At 41.2% G+C, this 22,976-nt stretch overlaps 2 protein-coding genes across 8 annotated transcripts in view; one reads left to right on the top strand and one right to left on the bottom strand.

Annotated features, from left to right (window-relative positions):
- The window catches only part of SPIDR (scaffold protein involved in DNA repair), a 177,691-nt gene extending 158,425 nt beyond the window's left edge, over positions 1-19,266 (top strand). For 5 of the 7 annotated variants that reach the window (XM_053396217.1, XM_053396216.1, XM_053396214.1 and 2 more), the window contains 8 exons: positions 776-925; positions 1,026-1,085; positions 7,653-7,851; positions 9,564-9,716; positions 14,182-14,275; positions 15,979-16,093; positions 17,415-17,468; positions 18,204-19,266. In XM_053396217.1, coding sequence (XP_053252192.1) covers positions 776-925; positions 1,026-1,085; positions 7,653-7,851; positions 9,564-9,716; positions 14,182-14,275; positions 15,979-16,093; positions 17,415-17,468; positions 18,204-18,335 — 957 coding nt within the window. In that variant the 3' untranslated portion in view covers positions 18,336-19,266. The remainder of the gene's footprint in view (positions 1-775; positions 926-1,025; positions 1,086-7,652; positions 7,852-9,563; positions 9,717-14,181; positions 14,276-15,978; positions 16,094-17,414; positions 17,469-18,203) is intronic. The other 2 variants (XM_053396215.1, XM_053396212.1) reach the window with 1 other exon arrangement.
- Positions 19,267-21,054: 1,788 nt separating this feature from the next.
- Positions 21,055-22,612, bottom strand: CEBPD (CCAAT enhancer binding protein delta). The gene has a single exon (XM_053396210.1). It carries the CDS (start codon positions 22,570-22,572, stop codon positions 21,619-21,621), a length of 954 nt encoding a protein of 317 aa, XP_053252185.1. The 5' UTR covers positions 22,573-22,612; the 3' UTR covers positions 21,055-21,618.
- Positions 22,613-22,976: the final 364 nt, after the last annotated feature.

Below are 22,976 nucleotides of genomic sequence, written 5' to 3'. Positions count from 1 at the left end.
GAGTCATCAGAACCCAGCGTATCAGTGAGAAATGGGAAGAAATCCAGTCCCGGGCTGACATTTTGTGAGCAAGTCAGGGACGGGGATTAATAGCTAAACAGCTGTTTTCATTAATCCTAATTTATTTATGTTTTTAGTAACTCTCAGGCAATGACTCCCAAAATGAATAATATATTACTTCTATAGCACTAAACGAGAGATAAACACATTGATCTATAATCTGTGTAAATAGTGGATATTCTCCTGAAACAAAAAAGATTTGTTCTCATCATAACAAGGGGAGAGAGTCACGTTGCTTCATGTTCCCTATTATTCTCTCGCTGCTTAAGATTTAATTTGGCAGCATTCATGTTTCTCAGTGACGCGACTTCATCTGTTTATTGTCAAATTCACCCACGTGCTAAAATTCTCAAATGTCATAGAAATCATCGAAAGGCATGAAAATAATGGAATCCGTTTCATCCGTGACTACCATGACAAAAAAAAGATTTTTTAATTGTTGATTGTGCTTAGCTATGTTTTCTTGTGACATAGATTCATGGGTGTAGCCACTCAGGAATGTATAAATGATATATTGTTCCAGATTATGCCAAAAGGGTCAGCCTTCTGACATTTGGAAGACAAGCTACGATTAACCATGCCTTAAGAAAAAGTTTCCCTATATCAAATGTGCCATTCCCAATCATTTTCACCAATTTACTCCACCAAGTAAATGAGTTTAATATAGAGCATTCACATTTTATGACCATGCCTATTTTGATTGCTTAATTTTCAGCAGATTACTGCTAACCTGCCTGCTCCTAGTTTCTGTTACATTATTGCTGCTCAACCGGACCAAAGACAAATTGATATAGATGACAGCGAAGAACAAATTTCAGATTTGTATTTCCCCCCAGCCATGCACAATCTTGAGGAAATTCTTCAGGTATTCTTGTTGTCATCACAGGTTTTACAAGTGGCATATTTATTAGCATATTAACATGTTTGAAATTATGCATTTTGCTTACATTTTTATTGCATTTCAGATGGTTGGCTCACATCAGTGTTGCAGCTTTTGGGCACATGTTGTACATCGAAGACTGCAGGTAATTCTTTGAGTGGGCTGGTTAGTTGGTTTTAGAGGTCTGTGTCTTTGCAAACTAACAAAACATTTCTCTTTAAACATAGCTGGTCCAAACAATATATACAGTGGTACCTCAGGCTAAGAACCTAATTCGTTCTGGAGGTCCGTTCTTAACCTGAAACTGTTCTTAACCTGAGGTACCACTTTAGCTAATGGGGCCTCCTGCTGCCTCCGCGCTGCTGGAGCACGATTTCTGTTCTCATCCTGAAGCAAAGTTCTTAACCCGAGGTACTGTTTCTGGGTTAGCAGAGTCTGTAACCTGAAGCATCTGTAACCTGAGGTACCACTGTATATGTAGATGGCTCCTCTCTCTCTTTTTAGTCTTTTTTGGATATCATTTCCCAACCTTGAGCAGGAGGATACTGTTTCCGGTTAGTGGAAAGGAGACAGAATTTATCCAAATTCTTTGAGAGCGCATACATTTGCACTGTTTAAAGCAAGCAACAGGTAACTGATGCCATTTGATAACAATCAGAATAACAGGTATCTACAGCTCCTATTAGTACCACCCAGCGTAAGAGATGCTGAGTGTTGCAGTTCAACAACATCTGGAAGCACCACATTGGCTGTCCCTGATTACCTATGATGTGATTCTGCCTCATGGGATTTGGTCTGACTGCCGGCTGTCTATAGAGCAGAAATGGGAAACCCATGGACATCTGGTTAACCACAGAACAGAGTACTGGAGCAGGTGGACTTTTGGCCTCTTCCAACAGGCCCTTCTTACATTCTTATACAGTGGTACCTTGGCTTGGCTCCTGGACGCCACTAACCCAGAAGTAAGTGTTCCGCTTTACGAACATTTTTCGGAAGCCGAACGTCTGACACGGCTTCTGCTTGAGTGCAGGAAGCTCCTGCAGCCAATCGGAAGCCGCACCTTGGTTTTCAAATAGTTTCGGGAGTTGAACAGACTCCTGGAATGGGTTAAGTTTGACAAGGTACCACTGTATTAACCTTTGCCCCTTCAGCTGTTAATTAGATTCCAGCCGCTTTCTGCCCTAGTCAGCAATGTCAAGTAATATCAGGAGGGCCACAGTATCATGCTCCTGATATAAAGAAAGAAGTTTACCAAAGCATTTGCAATTCAGCTAATAGTATATATACGGGTTGTAGGGATTAAAAAATAGATGGAAGGTGGGTGTACCTGCTGGGACCCTAACTTGTATTGAAAAAGATTGGAGAAGCATTGGCAAAAGGTGGATGAGGAGTTCTGCGGGTGGGAGGTTAAGGCACTTTTCCCAACAGTCCCAGCATGCACTTGAGGAGTGCATGCAGGCCAGGGGTTGTCGACCTGTGATTTGGACAGTTGAGGCTATAGCATTGCAAATGGGCCAATTACAAAAAGATTGGCACATTGGAGAGAAATTTTTACTATGGTATGAATTGGGGCATTTGCTATTGCCGTAACCAGAAACCACCCTGAGATGCATAAATCTGACATCAGATTTATATTTGGGGAACAAAACAAGCACTGTTATATAATTATAGGAGCGATGACTAAAGTTCCTATACCTAAAAATTGCATTACAAAAACTGCATACGACTGAGCCATATTTCACCTGCCCCTCCCTCTGTCTCTTAACAATCCAGGCGTGTTGTTGTTTTTCTCTTCTTCTGCAATAGTCCTGCAGGTCCTGGTGTTTTCCCCTCACTTAACATTTCTATATTAGATAGTGGGCACTTGCTGGTGGGTGGGAGGTTTTATAGCTGCAGTACAGAGCAACCCTGCCAATGGATGTAGTTTTTAAATGCTAGCAAAACATATTTGATGTCTCTTATTGGGTGGCTAACAACACATAAAAATATATGTAAAATGGCCCATTAAATTAAAATCCAGTTAAACAAGAACAAAATCTGAAACTTGTCATTTTGGATGTGACTCTAGAAAGTTCAGGTAAATGATTAGAAATAGTCCACTTCATAAAGATAGCCAAACTTAGGCTGAGTCCCTTTCTTTTAACTTAAGCGATGCATGATTAATTGTCTTAAAGCCATTATATGTTGTTGAAGGGCTAACTCCAAAGATTGAATTGGTCTTTTTTATAATAGAAAATTCTTTTTTTAAAAAATAAATCTTGTGTGTTACCCAACAAATTAATTGTTGGCAAGTCGCATGCCCCAACATTGCTTCAAGCTGGTTGTGCTCTGCTCTCACATAAATTTGTATGCCTTCTGGATACATGGGCCTCACATTTGGAGGGAGTTAACATCCAGAGACTCAAGACACCAGCAAGCTCTGTTTAAATTGGTTTCTACTTCTAATTTCAGCTCAGTGTTTACTGGATGCTTCCTTATCCCTGGGCAGATATGTTGAAAAGATATCATAGCTACTCAAGTAATTCACCTCAGATGTCTTTAATAAGTGATAATTCTAGATACAGTGTTTTATAGCCACAATCCAGTGTTTAAATCTTCAAGAATGATTTGAAAGAACTAAAAGAGTTTGATTTTGCAGCTGTGAAGATAAAAAAGGAACTTACCTTTTGTAAACATTTTGGAAACAAAATGCCATGGCTGAAACTTGTTTACTGCTTCAGTCTTTGCCAGTAAAGATTTGTCCTTCGCACAAGTCTAGTGCATCATAAAATATGAAGGTGAAGACCTTGGCTTAGTTTGGTTTTCTCTTGTTGACTAACTTTTTCAGAACACACACAGAGAAAGAGAGAGAAACCCCTGCATGAACCCTGTATGAATTTATGCATTTTATTTATAAAATAAGTTTTGTGCTTAACAATGATAAGATTTTTTTTATCACCAGTGTTGTTCAGTATAGCTCTTTGAACTAGAACTCTTCAGGACTTCGCTTAATGTGAAGTGAGAAATGGAAACATGGCCATTTTTATTATTACTATTCAAAATAAGTATTATGGTACAAAAGGAAAATAAGGAAATATATTCCATCTGTGCTTGGGGGAGCTGTACTGTCGCATAACTCAATCCTGCTGCTGTTTTGTCTGTTTTGTCCTTTCTGTTCAGAACAAATTGACACAGAAACAGAAAGATGATGGTATTAAAATGATTTATTGTTATTTACTTTTTGGCTGACTGTCCCATTGGTCAGAATCTAAAGGTTAGAGTTTCAGATTTCTAATGTTTCTCCATGTGAGTCTTCTTTAAAAAAAACACCCTGAGTCTTTCAATTAACTTTTAAAATCTGTAGTTATGGAAAGTAAGTCCTGGGTATGAAATATAAAAGTTTTTTTAAAGAACAATAGCAAAACTGAATTTAATAAATTGCCAAATATAAATTGCCAAATTGCCAAATATATTGTCACTCATATTTTCCAACCTCTCTGCTATGCAGCTATTAAATAAATCATTAGATGGGTATATGTTTTTTTAAAAATAAATATTTATATAAGTGGTGACATCCAAATGAAACCTTAACTCTACAACTTCCAGAAGGGTAGGAATATCAACAAAAAAGGAAGCAAAATGATATTCTTGTGTCACTTTAAAGACTAATCAACTTATTATGGCCACCAAAGCATTTGCCACAATATTTTTTTAGCCTTTTAGAGTGCTGCAAATCTGTTTGTTGTTTCCCAGACAATACTGTTTTATTCTTTAAAAGTACAAATACTTCATTGTAACAAGCTGCAAATGAGAGAGAAAAATAAAACAACATTGTATGCTTTTACCTAAGCATACTCACTTCAATAACCTTTGCTTATATATTTATATATAACACCATATTTCTAGTAAACTACTTGGGTCCTAAAGGAGCCCAAAGACAGCTATAAGGTTTCTGTGAATAGTATGAGAGTAGTATTGTGGAGGCCTGGGTTCAAATCCCCACTCAATCATGAAGCTCATTGGGTAGCCTGTCTCTCAGCCTAACCTGTCCCATGGAGAATGGAGGAGCTGGAGAACCATGTTTTTCTTATAGGAAATATAGGGTATAAATTCAGGGAATAGTATGACTGTTTTTGCCATTAGCACTGATGGCATAGGACCAAAGAGCTCATCAAGTGTTCATTTATATTTTGGGTTAAAATAAATAAAACAGTAACTGCATTGATATTTTCAGTCTGTAACATTACGTAAACACTTTCGGTAGTATTATGTAGATGCTTACAAGACGCCATTTTGCAGAAACAGTGAAGACATTTGGGGTTATGTGACTCCTCCCAGAGGGCTTTTTGTTCTAGTGGAGGTTTCTCTCAACAGAAGTGGGGAAAGGCAAAGTTCACTGATTCCCCCTTTCTCCCGAATCTCCCTGTACAACTTCTGCTCCAAAGGGCTTCCAAGGGCAGATTAGATTTATTTTTTATAGTGGGTGGGGTGGGGGGATTTGGGGAACTACAAAAGGAAGAGAGAATCAGTGAAAATCTTCTCCCCACGCCTTCTATTCATGGAAGCAGCTGCTAGAGATAGGAGCCTTCCTTCCATGATTGGATTCAGCCCCTAGGCAGTTTAGTGATAAACATGAAAAAGTTATAAAAACTACAGACAAATTTAATCAAATTGCATTAGCTATATATTTTTCCAGTAAAATAATTAAATGTCCTAATTTTGAGCTGGAACTACTTCCAGTGTCAACCCAAAAGGTAGGCACTTTTACTATGAGTTCATTTGTTTTTGTTTTTGTATCCTTTACCTTTAGCTTGTTTTCCCTCTGTTCTGAGCAGGACATTTATGTTGTTTGGGTAGATGTATTTGTTTCTCCCATTATCTTTCATGAATCATCTGGTTTAAATGCATCCTTGAAAAATGTTGACATTTATCCAAGAGGAAAGATTCTAGGTTCATACCAACTGCAGTTTTTACCAAGGGAGTGGAGCATATTACGCAGCTTAATAATAATGCTTCTGGTGTTTTTCTTATTCAGAGGGGGAAAATGTAAATTTGTAGATTTCTTTAAATGAACTAGGTCAGAAGTCATAATCTGACATCATGAATAAGAAGTGCTTTTTTTAGTTGATTAGTAAAGAAATGTTCAGGTAATACGTTTGAAAACCCTAGTGCAGGCAAGGAAAACATTACAAGGAAACATTTACTTATTTCATTTAGGAGCTGCTTCCTATGAAGCATCTTGAAGTGATTTCACACTGTGTGGACTATTGTGGCACCCTCAAGAATAAAAAATGTATTATTATGTAAGCTTTTATGGGATACAGCCCACTTTATCAGAAGTTTTGCCTTGAGTTTTAGGTATGCTGTGCAGGGGGAAATTGTAGACAATGAGGTCAAAAGATAATGAAAAGCAGGAAAATACAGTTGGTGATAATTATGTTAACAGTGGTCATGCACATTGATAACATTGACATCCTGAAATTCCAAAGCCAATCAATACATGTAGCGTGCTTTTCTAAAAAGAAAAACCATTTGTCCCAATTCATTCTATAAGTGACGGCACTGAACTCCTTCATGGATTGTAATTCACTGGTTTCAAGTTGCAGGCTACCCCTCTGGAAAAGGAAAATGTTTATCCTTCCGTCTGCCAGTTTAACTGCTAAGATTTATGCTACAACAGTTAAGCAGCAATCTGTGGCAAGGCAAGATTCATGCAGTTCTGTTCCATAGGCAGGGCCAGATTTAGGTTTGATGAGGCCCTAAGCTACTGAAGGTAATGGGGCCCTTTATATAGCAGGCAGGGCCCATTACTTAGATCATAGGAGCCTACACACAAAACACTGTTGCTGTATGTAGGTTTTATTTTATTTGTTTTTTATCTTATATTTTGGAAATGTACATCCAGTTGGTTTTTTCCTTTAAATTTTTTGGGGCCCCCAAGAGAGTGGGGCCCTAAGCTATAGCTTGTTTAGCTTATACGTAAATCTGGCACTGTCCATAGGACTTCAAACAATTACAGTTTATTGCAATCATTTGCTGGTTCAAGGTTGTATAATAGCTTCGGGTGTGAAAGCAAATGCAGTCCTTTTGTTAGTACAGTGGTACCTCTGGCTACTTACAGTGGTACCTCGGGTTACATATGCTTCAGGTTACAGACTCTGCTAACCCAGAAATAGTGCTTCACGTTAAGAACTTTGCTTCAGGATGAGTACAGAAATCGTGCAGCAGCGGCGCAGCGGCAGCAGGAGGCCCCATTAGCTAAAGTGTTGCTTCAGGTTAAGAACAGTTTCAGGTTAAGAACAGACCTCCGGAACGAATTAAGTACTTAACCCGAGGTACCACTGTATAGTAATGCCACATAAGGACTTCCCTGCAGGCTGAAGGCAGTAGTGGTGATAATTGATGCTGTCCCTATGCATACAGTGATACTTTGAGTCTTAAAAATAAAATTTTAAAAAATTGGTTTTCATAATAGAGAATTACAGACATACTGTGAGTCTTATACTCAGTCCTTTGCTGTACTATTGTGACACAGCAAAACATAGAACCAAGATCTATATCACGTTAAGTATTATAAAATTCAGCCTTCAGAATTAAAGGTTTAAATGCTACCTGCTGAACTGTGGATTATACCCACTGAACTGATTGATAGTTTTGATCTAATCCTGGAGAGAAAAAGTAATGCTTTGTTAAATTTTAATGAATTACTTATGCTTTTTCTTTCAAATTCTAGGTAACAGGCAGCACTCCTTCAAACCAAAGGCAATTTTGGCTGTTTGTGACTACTTTCTCCCTGCAAAGTGGGGCTGGAACTCCAAAAACTCTGCCAGTTTCTATTGCTTCATCATGTGTGATCAGTGTAGAAGTAATGGAGGCACTGAAGAGCACATCCCCATGTGCAGTTTTCTTCAAAGATGCTCTATGTGGAAATGGTAAGCTCCAGCACAAGTGGAGACAGATAAATCTTAAATAAGATTCATAAGCTTCCTCGTGCCATTGCAGATTACAGCCTAATGAGTCTCTAGGGTGGCTCCTACTGCTGTCTGCAATTGACTTCCCACAAGGGTGGTATACAAATTTAATAAATAAATATGATCTCTCCACACCCATTTACGATGCTGTAAATGGGGCCATTTGTAGCCATTCACGGTAATTCTTGGATGCCATTTTTATGTTGTTTTTTAATTATTGCTAAAATGCTTTTCTCGCTCTTTTTTAACAATCCCAAAAACAATCACCCCACTGCACCAGTAATTCCTGAAAGAAAAGCCAGCAATGTAGCTGCATGCTGCTCCTTAAACCTAGTGTGTAATTTGGCCTTAAAAGATGCAGCGCAAAAGGAAAAAGGGGTGAGAAGGAAAGAGACAAAATAAGTGAACTCAAGCACAAGTTCACAAAACAGCAGAGTAGTTATAATGACCAGCTGGAATGGAAAGCAAATGAAACTGGTCTCACAGCAGATTCAATGGAGTGGTCTTGATTCCTATATCTCTCCCTCTGCCACATCCTGATGGAATGGATGCTGGCATGTGAAGGAGGGAGGAATTCCCTCAGTGGAATTGGTATATCAATAGAATCTGTGGAGTACTCCTGTTTCTCATTCCTGCCTCTACTTTAGCCTCTTCAGGTAGCATTGTTGTACATAGCAAGTTGTTGTCGGGATACATTTATGTATATGTAATCAAGATACATTTGCCAAAGTGGGAGTTATGTCTTGCACACCACATTAGTGTAGTTATTGAGAAGGCAGTTGAAAGAAAGATGCACTGGTGTGAGATCTCCTGTCTACTTTGATAACTACTTATGTTGCGGCACACATAATGTTTGTTTCATTTTTGTTATATCCCACCTTTCATTCAAGCAGCCTAAAGTGGTATACCCTCTCCATTTAATCCCCACAACAACACTGTGAAGAAGGTTAGGACGAGAGGCAGTGACTGGCTCAAGGTCACCCAGCCAACTTTGTGGCCAAGTGGGGATTTGAACCCTGATCTCCCAGGTCCTAGTCCACCCCTCTAACCACTACTGTGGTCCCTCCTGCAGTCCTCTTAATACAGTGTCCAATAATGACCACTGTCCCTTTCTTCCCACCTAAAATGGCTAACATAGTATCAATGGTTGTGTTGGAAAAAAATAGAATTGGATTGTGCTCATGCTTAGAGTAAGTTTTTCATTAGATGATTATGACCTTTGGTCATTGTGAACCTCTGTTGCATTTGAGCCACTGACCTACTTACAAAAGACTCCTTTCATGCATCCAGACCCATTGAATCATCCACGTGACACTCTGCTGAGCAAAGGTTTGGCCCTCCTGTCTCCTGCTTTTGAGAGCAAAGTGCAACATGTCTAGCCTCAGAACAGCTTGGCACCATGAGAGAAAGAGAGAGAGAGAGAGAGAGAGAGAGAGAGATCCCACAAGCAATCTCAAGCCAGTTAGATTTTCTCCCCTTTAAATAATTGACACATAAGATAGTTTGGACTGGAAGCTGCTTTAGCAAGAGCATAGCATGTGCTTCATTTCAGAGTTTGTGAGTAAAGTGGACCAAATCAAGCTCTGTGAAATGTTGTCTTTATTGGCCCAGACAATTAACATGGTCACCTTTTTCCTTGTTACTGTAACATATCAAAATGTCTTTGTTGGCAGGTAGGATTATTTGCATTGAACGTACCGTTCTCTTGTTACAAAGGCCCCTTTTGTATAAGGCTGTTGGTGCTGACATCACTGAACTGACTGGTCCTGTCAAACTAGATGAGCTGGATTCTGCAACCCAAGTCAATTCCATTTGTACTGTAAGAGGTTAGTAAGCTTTTCCCAAAGCAAAAGTTGATCAGTCTTTCTTGCGTACTGGAAACCTTAATTTCATTGTGTTTTATCTTGCCCTTCCTCCAAGAAGCTTAGGGCAGTTTGCATGGCTTCTCCCCATCTTAAATTTCCAGCAACCCCGTGATGCATGTTAGGTGGGAGTGTATGTGATAGGCTCAGGATTGCCCAGCATCACTTCATAGCTTTGTTGAGACTTTAAACTGGGTCCCCCTCAGTCCTAGTCCAACTTTCTAGCACTACAACTCACTAGTACTTTTTAGGTGGTGTATGGAATAATAAAACAGAAATGAAAAATGGTGTATGCTATTGGGATAAATTGAAAGATACCTCACTGTGGCCCTTATGTGGCATTATTAGCAGATATTACATTTATATAGATCTAAATTCAGGTTTATATGAACTGGGTTTATATAAAATTTTGCAGTATTTCTTAAAATGAAGGTCAATTTATAGATGGGTACTTGTACTTTGTAGAATGTTTGCTCCATTACTATTTCTAATTTGTTTTCGCCTGTAACATTTAGCATATCAGTTACTTTGTTCATAACCCTAGCCCTTACCTGTATTCTACTAATCAATGGCAATTTTTAACAGAATTTGATCTCAAGTCAGCAATAGGGATTGAACCACCCAACGGCATCAACATTGCCCACCTTTACAGAAGTGCAGCCCCAGTGTGATAACGCAGGTTGTGAAGGTGGCAAACATTCCCTCAGTTATTTAATCTGTTTGTTCCCTACAAATGTAGGCATTTTTCCAGTTGCATCTTCTAAGGGCACATGTGTGCCAGCTATTTTTCTCGGGCTAAGTCCTGGGAACAGCTGGTGGAGTCCCTCATTTAGATCTCTCTTTCCAATTTCTTTTGCAAAAGGTTGAGTACTTTACTAAAGAAACACATGTTTCCCTGCAATGTTCCTAGTGATGTCTGGACAAACTTTACCAGGAACATTGCTCTCTTCTCCATTTGGCGATCCCCTCACAAGGAGAAAAGCTTCAGGTAGCTATGCCACATAGTAGACTTTAATTACACTTGCAAGCAGAGTCACAGTGCAGTGACGGATGCTTCTCTTCACCCGTGTCTTCAAGGGGACAGGGCAGAGATGGAAGAATTTCATTTCCTACATTCTTCCCCTTCTCTTAACAGGTATGGGAAGAGCAGAGGGAGGGGAAAATAATATATTTCTTTCCTTTGCCTTTCTTCTTTCATTTCAAACCCATCTTTCACTGCTAAATCCTTAGACAGAGCAGCGCAGTAGAGGGAGGAATACCATATTTTTCGCTCTATAAGACGCACCAGACCATAAGACGCACCTAGTTTTTGGAGGAGGAAAACAAGAAAAAAAAATATTCTGAATCTCAGAAGCCAGAACAAAAAGAGGGATCGCTGCGCAGCGAAAGCAGCAATCCCTCTTGCTGTTCTGGCTTCTGGGATAGCTGCACATCCTGCATTCGCTCCATAAGACGCACACACATTTCCCCTTACTTTTTAGGAGGGAAAAAGTGAGTCTTATAGAGCAAAAAATACGGTAATTATGTTTTCCCCTCCTTGCATCCCTTCACCATGAAGGAAGTTTACAGAGGGAACCAGCAGGTAGTGATGCTGTTGCTGCTCACCCTTAAGCTCTGGAACATTTGGGTCAATAGGGAATAGATAGTGGCTCCTGCTAGGCTCTTCCACCAGGTATAGGCCTAAAATGGGCTGAGAGTCACAAAAGCCTTTTCTCCTGCTACCATTTCAGATCAGGTGAGCAGGCCTGCCCCATATACAGTACAGGACAAATACAGTAAAACAATCAAGTAAGTCAAGTAAAACAATATAAATATTTAACTGACCAATCTTGTCGGTTCTGCCCCCCCCCCCAATATCCTGGTGATGCCCATGAAAGGAGGCCTATAACATCAGCAGTTGTTAATCATTGAATGTCTGTTTGGGAGCTATGTCACTTTTGAGTACAATCCTTCAGCATCACCTGGCTGGTTGGATGTAAGTAAAGCTACAGTAAATGGCTGCAGTTACAGTATAGCACTTGCTTTCAGTTGATGTTTTTCCCTCTTCTGTACAGCAAAAGCTCCCATTTCAGAATGTTTTATTACATTCACTTAATAGTGATGTATGTATGAAACAGTGGCCTCTGCCCCTCATATTTCTGAATAATGATAATTGATTCACTTGTATAGGTAGCTTTGCACCCTATTTCAAACTTATTGCCTGTATTACCTAATTTAAACATTGGCTTAGTCACCAGAGTGACGGAGCAGCTAGAGTGCTTGGCTTGGGTCGGAATTCAAATCCGTGCTCAGGAATTCAGCGGGGTTTGGTGACCTCATTATGTCACCAAACATAATTGTGTTATCTCATAATGTCATCTCAGAGGTATTACTTGACAGGATCAATGCAAGGATAAGTTTGGGAAAACCAGTATTTACCAGCTTGAGTTCCCTAGAGGGAAAGTGAGATGCAAATGTGACCAGTCAAATCTGCTGCACTTAATCTATTGATGCTTCTCACTGTGGTTCAGGCTTTCCTTGAGAATTACTACTTTTTTTTTACATAGAGTTGGAAATAGCTGTCAATCCTAAAATGTTTTGGAAGCTCCTAAGATTGGATATGAAGCAACAGAAAGTCATACATGGATGCTTTCCTTTTTTTCACTTTAAATAAAGTGTTCCAGCCTTGCTACTCCAGTATACATGACTTTGCCAGTTTTGATTCTACAACATTTTAGTTTACCATAGAATTAAGTGCCTCTTACTCAACATAACAAGGATTACTAGGTGATTGGCCTTTGACATAAACACTGTAGGCTTGGCAACTGTAATCCCTTTACTTGCAGGTGTCCCAAGATTATCCATTTGTATGTTTTGCTCACAAACAGTGCTACATCCTTAATGTTTACTGCTTGGATCAACAAATCGCCATTGTTCTAAATCTTTTTACTAGCCTTCCCATAAAATGCCCAATTTATTTGCTTTATAATACTTGGCAACAATGCTTCAAGATCCAGAATATCTCTCTGACCTTCGGTTCCCTAATGTTTCTAGTCACGTATGTCAGGGTTTTTTAGCGGTTTCAGTTTCCAATTATGTGGATATAAATAAAAAGTAAGTCCCTGTTTTAGACCATTGTAAATGTTTTAAGAAAGCTATCTTATCTGTTGATATTCCACACCCCTCCCTCTGGCATTTTCCAGATATAGGATTGAAACCATTGTGACTAAGAACATTTGCTCTCTAATGCGGAAATGTAGAATAGTGACAGAATTTTTAAAAGCTGTCGGGTGAGAACATAATAAGAGCCCTGCTGAAGCAGGCCAAAGGCCCATCTATTCTAGCATACTGTTCTCACAGTGGCCAGCCTAATGCTTATGAGAAGCCCGCAAGCAGGACACAAACACAACAGTTATCTATCATTACTAGTATTCAGAAACATACTGTTACAGATTTGGGGTTCTAGATACTATTAGTTTATAGTAGAAATTAATGAATGTCAGGATTTAGCTCATATTTGGAGCATTGAAGGGAAGATTCCAGCCCAGTGGAAAATACAGGCTAAACTTCCTTTCCAATCCTCGCCTGGGATCGAGATGTTAACAGGTGGTGATGGCCCATATTGGAGAGAGGAATCCTTGGACCTGGGCGGACAGAGGTTGCCAAGATGTGTGTGTGAGGTGGCAGGAAAAGAGTGTATTTAGCAAGGTGTTCTGGGAACAAGAAGGAAGAACCAAAACAGAACCATTCTGTTTGGCTAGCTGGGAGCAATGTGTTGGACCCCAGAGCTGCACTGCCGTGGGGAACAAACCCCTCTTGAGATGACTCTGCTGTAAGAGCAGGACTCCCTCCAGCCAAACTCAAGTGTTAATAAATCATGTTTCTTAAAGCTATGACAGTCTCTGCCTCATCTTGATTCTAAGAGGAACACAGACCCTGGGTGAGCACCTGGAAATTCCCTGGATTCCCTCTACCATTCAACAGGGATAGGAGTGGCACACAACCTCTGTAACAATGTTGTGTCTGATACTGGAAGTAGTACACAGCCATAATGAATCGTAGCCAATGGAAGCTTTATTCTCCATAAATTTGCCTACTCCCCTTTTAAAGCTGCCCAAGTTGGTGGCTATCGCTACATCTTCTGGCAGTGTATCCCCAAGTTGTGTTGTGTATGGAAACATGTGAATTGCCTTTGATGGGGCTTTTAAATACATAGCATTTGAAAAATGGTTTTTAGAGGCTGTGAAGCTAATCTAAAGATATTTTTCAAAAATGAAACAGGTTGTCATATACCTGAAATACCCCCCCCCCGCGCGCTTTATGAAAAAAATGCTTAATTTTGGCAGAGAAAAAGGAGCCATACTATAACAAGCCAAGAGATTTGGTCATCTCTGATGCTTGTGTCAATGGCTATTAAGCCTGTAGAAATGTTTCCTTTCTTTTTTTCCAGGCACTGTTGCTGGTATTAATGAAAGAACTGCTTTCTCATGGCCTGCGTGTAACAGATGTGGCAATGGGAAAGTAGAGCAGCGTCCACAAGACAGGTAAGAACAAGCTTGTGCCAACTGACATACAGATAAGGGCAGTCCTATTGGGCACTGCAAATTTGGAGTCTCAGCCTTTTGACAGAGTGCATTGCCAAAGGCTGTAGGGAAATTTAGAAGTAAAAGGATAAGAGAAAAGTTCCCTTAATGTAGTATTGGGCAATTTGTGGCCTTACCAAATTTTGATCAAGATGTTACAAAGGTGTTTCTATTTAATTTCATCTAGTGGATTAAAAGTTGTGGTACAGAGATATATCTCATATTTTAATGTTACACCCCTCTGGGGTTTTTTAAATATAATTACCCAGCCAATTGTTTCTCAAAGAAGCATCAGAATACTTGGATGTTAGTCTTCCCCATATAGGCAGTGTGCCCAGATATAGAAGACTTCCCACTATGTTTTCTTTCCTCCTTCCAAATGCACATGCAAGCAGCACCACTGGACATTACAGAGTGGAAGTTATGTGTATGTCTCCTATAATTTCTGTCCATCTCCTTCCCTCTGCTTGATCAAATAACACAAGCTCTGGACCTCAGGAAGAGAGGAATGGATGGGGAATGTGAAGGGGTCAAAGCATGGCTGTATTAAACCCTCTGCATATGGACACTGACTGGGCTTACGTGGAGCTGTGTCGGTTTATAAAACTGAATGAAGAAAGTAAAAAGGAAATATTTTATCTCCTAAGACATTTTGTTCTCTTCGCCATCCAATAAAATTGATTGGCAGTATATTTGGGAGAGACAAAACGTACTATTTCGTGCATGCAGCACATAACATTTGTAATTCAGTGCCACAGGATGCCATTTTATAGGGTTAGACAGAACCAGAGGGAATGGATCTGTCAGTCGTTGCTGTAACTAAGAACAACACCTGTATCTCTATGAATATTGCTGGGAACAAACAACACAGGATGGATTTCTCATAATCTCCTCCTTGTTCACAATGCATTCCATCAGGCTGCAGCATAAGGAGGCATGGAAAGTATGGCTCCTCCATCAGCTCTGCTGAGAGACCAGGTCCACTGAGCTTCTCCTTTTGGAGTTGTTTCTGTTTTAGCTGGATATAACGTTACCTGAAGAATTGGTGCCTGCGTTGTTTGCCTCTTTCTTCTTCATTCTCCCCTCTCCCCCCCTTCCCCCCTTCCCCCCTCACGTGTCTTTTAGATTGTAAGCCTGTGGGCAGGGAACAGCTTGTTTTTAGTAATCTTATGTAAGCCACTCTGGGAGCTTTTTTGGCAAAAGAGCACGTAAAAAAAAAAGATACAAAAACAAATAACCCCTGAACAAAATTTCCTAAGGACATTACTGCTGGAATATTGGAATAAAATAGCAGGGTAGGATTGAGGGGTACTTAACTCTCCTGCTTCTCTTACATGTATGTGCCTTCCTAATTAGTTTTTCCTTAAACTGGGTTAATTTTGGTCTTCGAGCCTTGCTGGGGGGGGGGAAGCATGGGGGGAATAATTGGTGAGGATGGAAAGGTTAAGCTCCCCTCTTACCCCTGTTCTCCCTTTCAGATTCCTTCTTCCCTGGCATTAGCATTATGAAGAGAACATGGGGGAAAGATAGCTTTTACTTCTCCCAGCTAATGATCAAAATTCACATCAAGAAGACTGATTTTGGTCACCTTCAAACTATCAAAGGAATAAAGAAAAATGAGGTGCTGGGTGCATATATAACATGGACCTTTCCCTGTATTTCAGAGGCTTGCTCTACTGCAACCAATGTTGTGATGCCATAACTTCCCCAGTTCTCAAGATGCACCTGGAAGTCTTTCTGCACTGCCAGTCCAGACCACTATGCATAGTAAAAGTAAAGGTATGAGAAGAATGAAATACAAGTTATAAGACTTATGTCCTTTAAAAAATACAGCTTAATATAATAAAAATATATAAGCTGTTTAACATAAAAGTAATAACAATATGATATTCAGTAAAATTTGACACATGAAACCAAGTTAGTAATGGGCACTCAAAGAAGCCACTGAGGTCACCTTGATCTGTCTTCACAGTGATGGATCTAGGAGCACTCCCAAACTACTGTATGTACCTGCTCTTTCAGAGGGAGTGCAGCCCAGTTCCTGGGTACCATCTATCCACAGGGTCTCTGTCTTGACAGGACTGAGTTGCAGTTGATGAGCTGTCATCTGACCACTGGCTGGGGAGACGCACAAACTCTACCAGTTCATATGTTACGGAGAAATAGGATTGTTCTGAGACATGTGCCAATTTCTGGAATGAACAACCTTACCTGAAGAAATATATTCTTTAATTGCAATGCTCAGAACCCTTTTTTATGGGACATTTATAATGTAGATGAACTTGGTTGATTTGTAAAGAGTTAGGGGTGGATTGCCATGTGGAGTGATCTGCCTTGGAATTTGGACTACAGGGCCTTCAGAAACAAATGAAACAGATGCTCCTTTGTTAGTTCCAATTTCTAGAGAAATACTTCCAAGTATATATGGGCCAAGGACTAGTATTATTTCTATGGCAAGGTTTGGTAACCTTCAACCCTCCACATGTTGTTTGTCTCCAACTCCTGGCCAGCATGGGCCAATGGTCAGGGTTAATGGAAGTTCCAACATCTGGAGCCTCACACATTAGCCACCCTTGCCCAATGGGAGAAGGGACAAGAATTTAAAGCTCTGCTCCAATGTTATTATTCATTTGTATCATGATGACTCAGGGCAGGCTACAATGTGTCTTTATCTTTCACTCTGACTTCACAAGGTTGTTTATGAGGCTAAGATGAGATAGAGCTGCTTCCCCAAGGCCACCTATTGAATTTCAAGATTTAACAAAGTTTTGAGTCTGTCAGCTATGTCCTGTTGAATTATAAATCCACGGTGCAACTCTTTTCTAAAATAATATTTTTGCAATTATTTCTAAGGTCTTAAATGTGGGGAAAATTCTTTGAGGGGTTTTACTGGGATCATCATGTTACGTAGCATACAACAACTTGTTGGAAACTTAGACTTTAAGGGACATAAGCTGATTTCTGTTTGGCTTTATCATAATCAAGAGGACAGATCAGTATAGGCATACAATTTTAACTTTTACTAAATACTGTTGTTGTTTTATGTGGCCAAATAAAATTTTAACATAATTCTTTTCTTTATCTCCATGTGTTATATTAGCTGCTGCAAAATACAATTTCTTCACTCCTGGAGTCCTCCCCCTCTGAGAATGGGGTATGTATACTTAAAAACACATTGATTAAAGAAATTGAAATGTCATCATTCTAGCTGTAAAAGGGTGACATTTAAAAGTGGGCTGAGTCGCATGAAGGTGCAATGAACATGTGCAATTGATAATGGTTTAAGTTTATTGAAGCATCAATAAAAACAACTGTCTCTGTAGAAAACACAAATATTAATTGATCCAACTTTTGGTCTAAAGATCCTTTCTATTGGATGTTTGGAATGTTCCCTAGAGGCAGTTTGGTTTTCACTTAATTTGAACACAGACAGAACAATTCTGTCCATGTCTACTCAGAATTAAGTCCCATTGCATTCAGTGGGACTTACTTCCAGGGAAGTGTATATATGTTTAGCAAGCCTGATTAAGCAATTTTTGTGATACTGTATTTATCACATTTTAATTCACATTTGTTTATCAAAGTGATTGTTTTTCAAACCCATTAGGAATGTAATAATAATAATGACAATAATAATAATAACATCCACCTGCCCTTTACACTTGACCAAGGCTAGTTACAACAAATTAAAACATGATCATAAAAGCAGTTGAAAACTACTTGCAGTTGCAGAAATGATGTGTATGCATGCTACTTTTCTTTTTGAGCAAGAAAAAACAAGAAATTTTACTTTGGATATCACCTTGCACTGGGTATATTTCAGCTGTTTGGTGACTGGGACAAAATGTACAAGATTGTTTGTTTTAATGAATGTGCTTTATCATTACAGAGTTATGAAGTGAAGAGTGTGCTGGGAAAAGAGGTGGGGTTTTTATATTGTTATGTTCAGTCTGTAACCAGCCACCCAACTAGCTATGTTGGATTGGAAGAAATTGTTCTCCCAGATGCAGGAAGAAACTAAAGGAAATACCGTCTGCTACTCTGTCTATGAACTTTGTAATATAGTTATTTATGGACTATTCTTGTATATAATGTGTAATGCAGACATGATAACTACTGCATTTTAAAAAGAGATTACTCTGAAAAGAAACTGCTATTTTTTTGAACGTGGACATTGGGCATGTGCCAGGCAATATTAAGCATGTTCAGCTTCCATTGATTTTCATGAGATAAGGTAAATGGATGTGCTTCTACATCTGCCATTGAAACCAGTGGAACTTGCAAATGCTTAACTGTGATGGGACTTTTTCTACTGTGTATGTTTTTCTGGTAATCCATAAGTAATTTTTGGAGCACTGAAGCAAAATGTATTTTTGTAATAATTGTCTTGATCTATCTGTAAGGTATTTTTTGTAACGGGTTTCCCAAGCTATCCTCCCCACCTCCCCCAGTAGATGTAAAAATCAATTTTGCATGTTTGAAGAGGTATTTTAAAATAATTTATCTATACGTTTTAACATAAACTGTGGCTGTTACTCCAGTAACATATGTTCTAATGAAGCTTTCCTGAATGGTATGCATTGAAACAGTGTGTCTAATATTACATGGAGTAATGCTAATTTATATTTGTTACAAAAATTGATTAAATATTACAAAGAGTTAAATAAATAAGTCTTTTTTTCCTGCTGAGGTGATGAAGGGTGTCGGGGGCATGTGTGCAGCATTAACCAACATCTAAATATAAATACTGAACTGTTGTATCTTTAAAACAAATTCACATAAATGGGCTATATAGTTCATAAAAACTAAAGAACAGTGGCTTCAGAATAGTTTCTAACCATATCAGATATATTGTGATTTTAAACATATTGTCATTTTATCTACACACTTATTTCTCTAAGGAATCATAATAATTTTTTGCACCAAACAAAATAAAATAAGTTTGCTTTAAACTGTTTTTAATTGGACTTGAAATGTTTTAACCCAACCTAGGTAAAGGGCAGGTGCTGGTGATAATAATATATGTTAATAATACCACAATCCTACAAATATCAGGTGAAATCCTGGGAACAGCTAGACTTTCTTGTGATAGTTGTGATACAAAGTCTTGTATGTGTATGAACTGCTTTTGCAGAGAACAGGGAACTCCCTGCATACATTCGCATACTCAGGTGTTGAATTTCTATATTGGAGGTGGAGAGAGATAGAGATAATATATTGGGATCTTGAATCCTAAGCATGCATACTTCAGGTTTGTTTGTTTGTGAATTATCAAATTCCAAAATTTTCAGATCAGTGCCTAGAGACTTCAAGTTTGTGCCTACCTATTTGTAATTCTAAAACGAGTAATAGTTCTGCCTTATTTGGGGCTTTTAGCCAAGAAGCAGTATGAAATCTAGGTCGTGCATATTTTCTGTGTGCAACAAAAAGAAAGTGGCTCACGTTTTTATTGTTTTTAGCAGTGGAAAGGGGGGTTTCCTTGATGGACAGAAAGGTTGGATGTAAATGTTTTAAATGCTACCCTCTTGTGATGAAGCTACAGCTATGCACATTGCTGTGCACTTGGAAGCCATCACTATGACTTCCCAACACACCCACACGGAACGAAATACATGCGTGTGGTCATAGTGTATGACTATTTGGATGCAGATTGTACAGCAGTTCCTAAAAGTGTTTTCTGTGCCGGAATGCTGTCAACATTTGAAGTAACCCAGTAGCATGGCCCTGTAGCAACAACAATTAGGCCAAACCCCCCCTTTCCTCCCCTCCCCCCAACGATTTGTGTTAAGAGGTAATGAAAGTTCAAGATTTTGAAACCAAGCCAAGGTTATGTTTAGAGCTGGAAAAGTCCTACTAACACTACTCATATTTGTGTTCTTGTTTACAGGTTCAATCTTTCTGTGGCTTCATTTGCCTTCACAAGCGTCATTACAATCACTGCTTAAAATTACTTCTGCTAGCTATTCAATCTCCTAAGCAAACCACCTTCTGTTTGCACTGAGATTTTACCACTTTGCAATGCTGCCCTCTGATGTAAAGATGGCATTTTCAAGAAACATGGTGTACATGTATCTGTTTGAAAACTGACATGTGGATCCAATGCTAGTCTTGCTCATGGTAGACCAAACAAAAATTAATGAACAGAAACAATTTAGGTGCATTAATTTAAAGAGGTGTAATCTGAGTAAAACTTAATTGGCTACGACCCTTTATGTATTCCCCCCAAATATATGTGTGTGTGCAGTTGCACTGAGTGTGTGCTTAAAGTTCAGCTTCTCTCTTAGAGGTTAGGGCAGGATTTTCCAAACTTGGGTCTCCAGCTGTTTTTGGACTGCAACTCCCATCATTCCTAGCTAGCAGAGTCAATGGTCAGGGATGATGGGAACTGTAGTCCAAAAACAGCTGGAGACCCAAGTTTAGGAAACCCTGGGTTAGGAGCATACAGTTGGTTCTTATGCACGGTTAACCTCCCACCCTGACTGCAGAAATCTGCAGCTAGTGTGTTTTTGCAATTAAAGAGCAGAGTACAATATGGATACCTTCCCTTTAACTCCCGTTTTATTAGCATCTGTCCACCATAAAACTGGCATTTAAATGTCATTTAACACAGCATTAATCATGGTGCCTTTTTTTACATGCTTAAAGTCAAGAAACCGCACACTTAACTCTTGCATGGAGCACTATTTCTTGCTGCATCCCCTCAGCAGCTGCCCCCAGCATAATAAATACAAAGTCAAAAGTAAAATTCAATAGTTTTTTTTATTTTTAGAAATGCTGTAAAAATTTATATAAAAGTTTTGAGCATGCTCAGTCTGTTTCCCCCTCTTGCTGTTTACAATAAAAAGTATTTGCAAATCATGTGCTTCTTACAAAGTACCGTAGCTGCATCCGTATAAGATAGATGTAGAAAAACGAAAACTATCATTACAAAAATAATTTAGGAAGATAAAAGGAGACATTTAGCTTTTTCTTTCACCCTTTTTTTGGCAAGTTTTGTGGTTAAAAGACCCAAGCTTAGCCCATATTCGAAGAAAGAAACGTGAAAGGCAACACATTTTCACGAGGCGTTTCTTTCCGGCCTTGTAGCTTAGGCTGTTTCTTCCTCAGCAGGGAAGAAGTCCGGAGAGGGGAAAGGCGCCCTTTGGCCCAGTCCGGGGCGCCGCCGCAGGCCTCTCCTCCCCGCAACCCCCCTCCCTCCCGCGCAGCCCCCGCTGCAGTCCTGTGCGGCTCGCTCTGAGGTATTCTGGAAGAAGTTCAAAGTCTGTGGCAGAGCCAGCCCGGGGGGCGGCTCCCTCTGCAGCCGGTTACCGGCAGTCCGTGGCCGCGGCCGCCTGCAGGAAAGGGTTGCTGGGCAGCTGCTTGAAGAAGTGCCTGAGGCTGGTGAGGTCCCTGGTGAGCTGCTCGCACTTCTTGTGCAGCCGCTCGTTCTCGGCCGACAGCTCCACCACCTTCTGCTGCATCTCCTGGTTGCGGCGCTTGGCCTTGTCGCGGCTCTTGCGCACGGCGATGTTGTTGCGCTCCCGCCGCTGCCGGTACTCCGGGCTGAACCTGTCCACGCACTTCTTGGCGGCGCGCTCTTTGCCGCCGCCCGACGACGACGACCCGGACGAGCGGCTGCTGTAGCTGGACGGCGAGGCGCTGCCCGGAGGCTCCGGGGAGGTGGGCGGCGTGGGCTGCCCGCTCAGGTTGACGATGGTCTGGGCGCAGGTGGCGATCTGAGAGGGCAGCAGCGAGCCCGACGCCTCGTCGCCCCAGTCGGGCTCCTGCTTGACGGCGCCGCGCAGCGGGCCCGGCGGGACGCTGGCGTGCAGCAGGCTGGCCAAGGCGCCGCCCGCGGGCGCGTGCTGAGCCGGAGGAGGAGGCGGCGGCGGCAGGTAGTCCCCGTACGCGCCGCTGCTTCCTCCGCGCTCGCTGGCCTTGTGGTTGCTGTTGAAGAGGTCGGCGAACAGCTCGTCGTTGCACAGCTCCAGGTTGGGCACAGCCGCCATCGAGTCGATGTAGGAGCTAAAGTCGATGGCGCTCTCGTCCTCGTACATGGCCGGCGCGGCGGCGCTCAGCTCGGCCAGGTCGCGGCTGCCTCCGCTGCCGCCGGGCGCTGCTGACGAGACCTCCTCGGCGCTGGCGCTCATGCCGCCCGCCTTGCACGAAGGACTCAGCGCGCCGCCCGCCTTGGCGTCGTAGAAATTGGCGGGCTCCAGGGAGGACCAGCTCCTGTAGCACGACAGCGAGTCCAGGCAGTCCAGGGTGGCGGCGCTCATGGAGGGCCCGGGGGCCGCGAGGTGAGTGAGCAGCGGGCGGAGAGCCCTTTTTCTCCCCGCTCGCAGGTGGAGGCGGCGCGCGCGTGTGTGAGCGGCGGCGGCGCACCTGGCCGGGCGTGGACTTTGCCTCAGAGTCAGGCACCTTGCTTTCAGCTTCCCCCCCGCCCGTCGGCTTCTCTTTGGGACGCTGCTTCACGCCGGACTTCGCCTCCTGTCCGGAGCTGCACGTGTGCGTGTGGGGCAGGGTGAACCTGGCAGCGAGGTGCCGCCTCGGCCCTTTATAGAGGAACCTCGGGCCCCACCTCCTGGCCCTTGTGACTGCGGGAGGGTGTTGCTGGAGAAGCCCCGCGGGGCGGGAAGGGAGGGCGGGGAGAGCCCTGCGCGCTCTCGGGCCTCGCTGCCAA

The sequence above is a fragment of the Podarcis raffonei genome, chromosome 7 (assembly GCF_027172205.1).
Source record: "Podarcis raffonei isolate rPodRaf1 chromosome 7, rPodRaf1.pri, whole genome shotgun sequence".
NCBI lineage: Eukaryota > Metazoa > Chordata > Lepidosauria > Squamata > Lacertidae > Podarcis > Podarcis raffonei.
Note: the sequence above shows the minus strand (reverse complement) of the source record. Positions and strands in the feature narration are given on the sequence as shown.

Bases quoted from the DNA above. Each gene is read 5' to 3' on its own strand.
- CEBPD (XM_053396210.1), bottom strand. From the start codon at position 22,572: ATGAGCGCCGCCACCCTGGACTGCCTGGACTCGCTGTCGTGCTACAGG.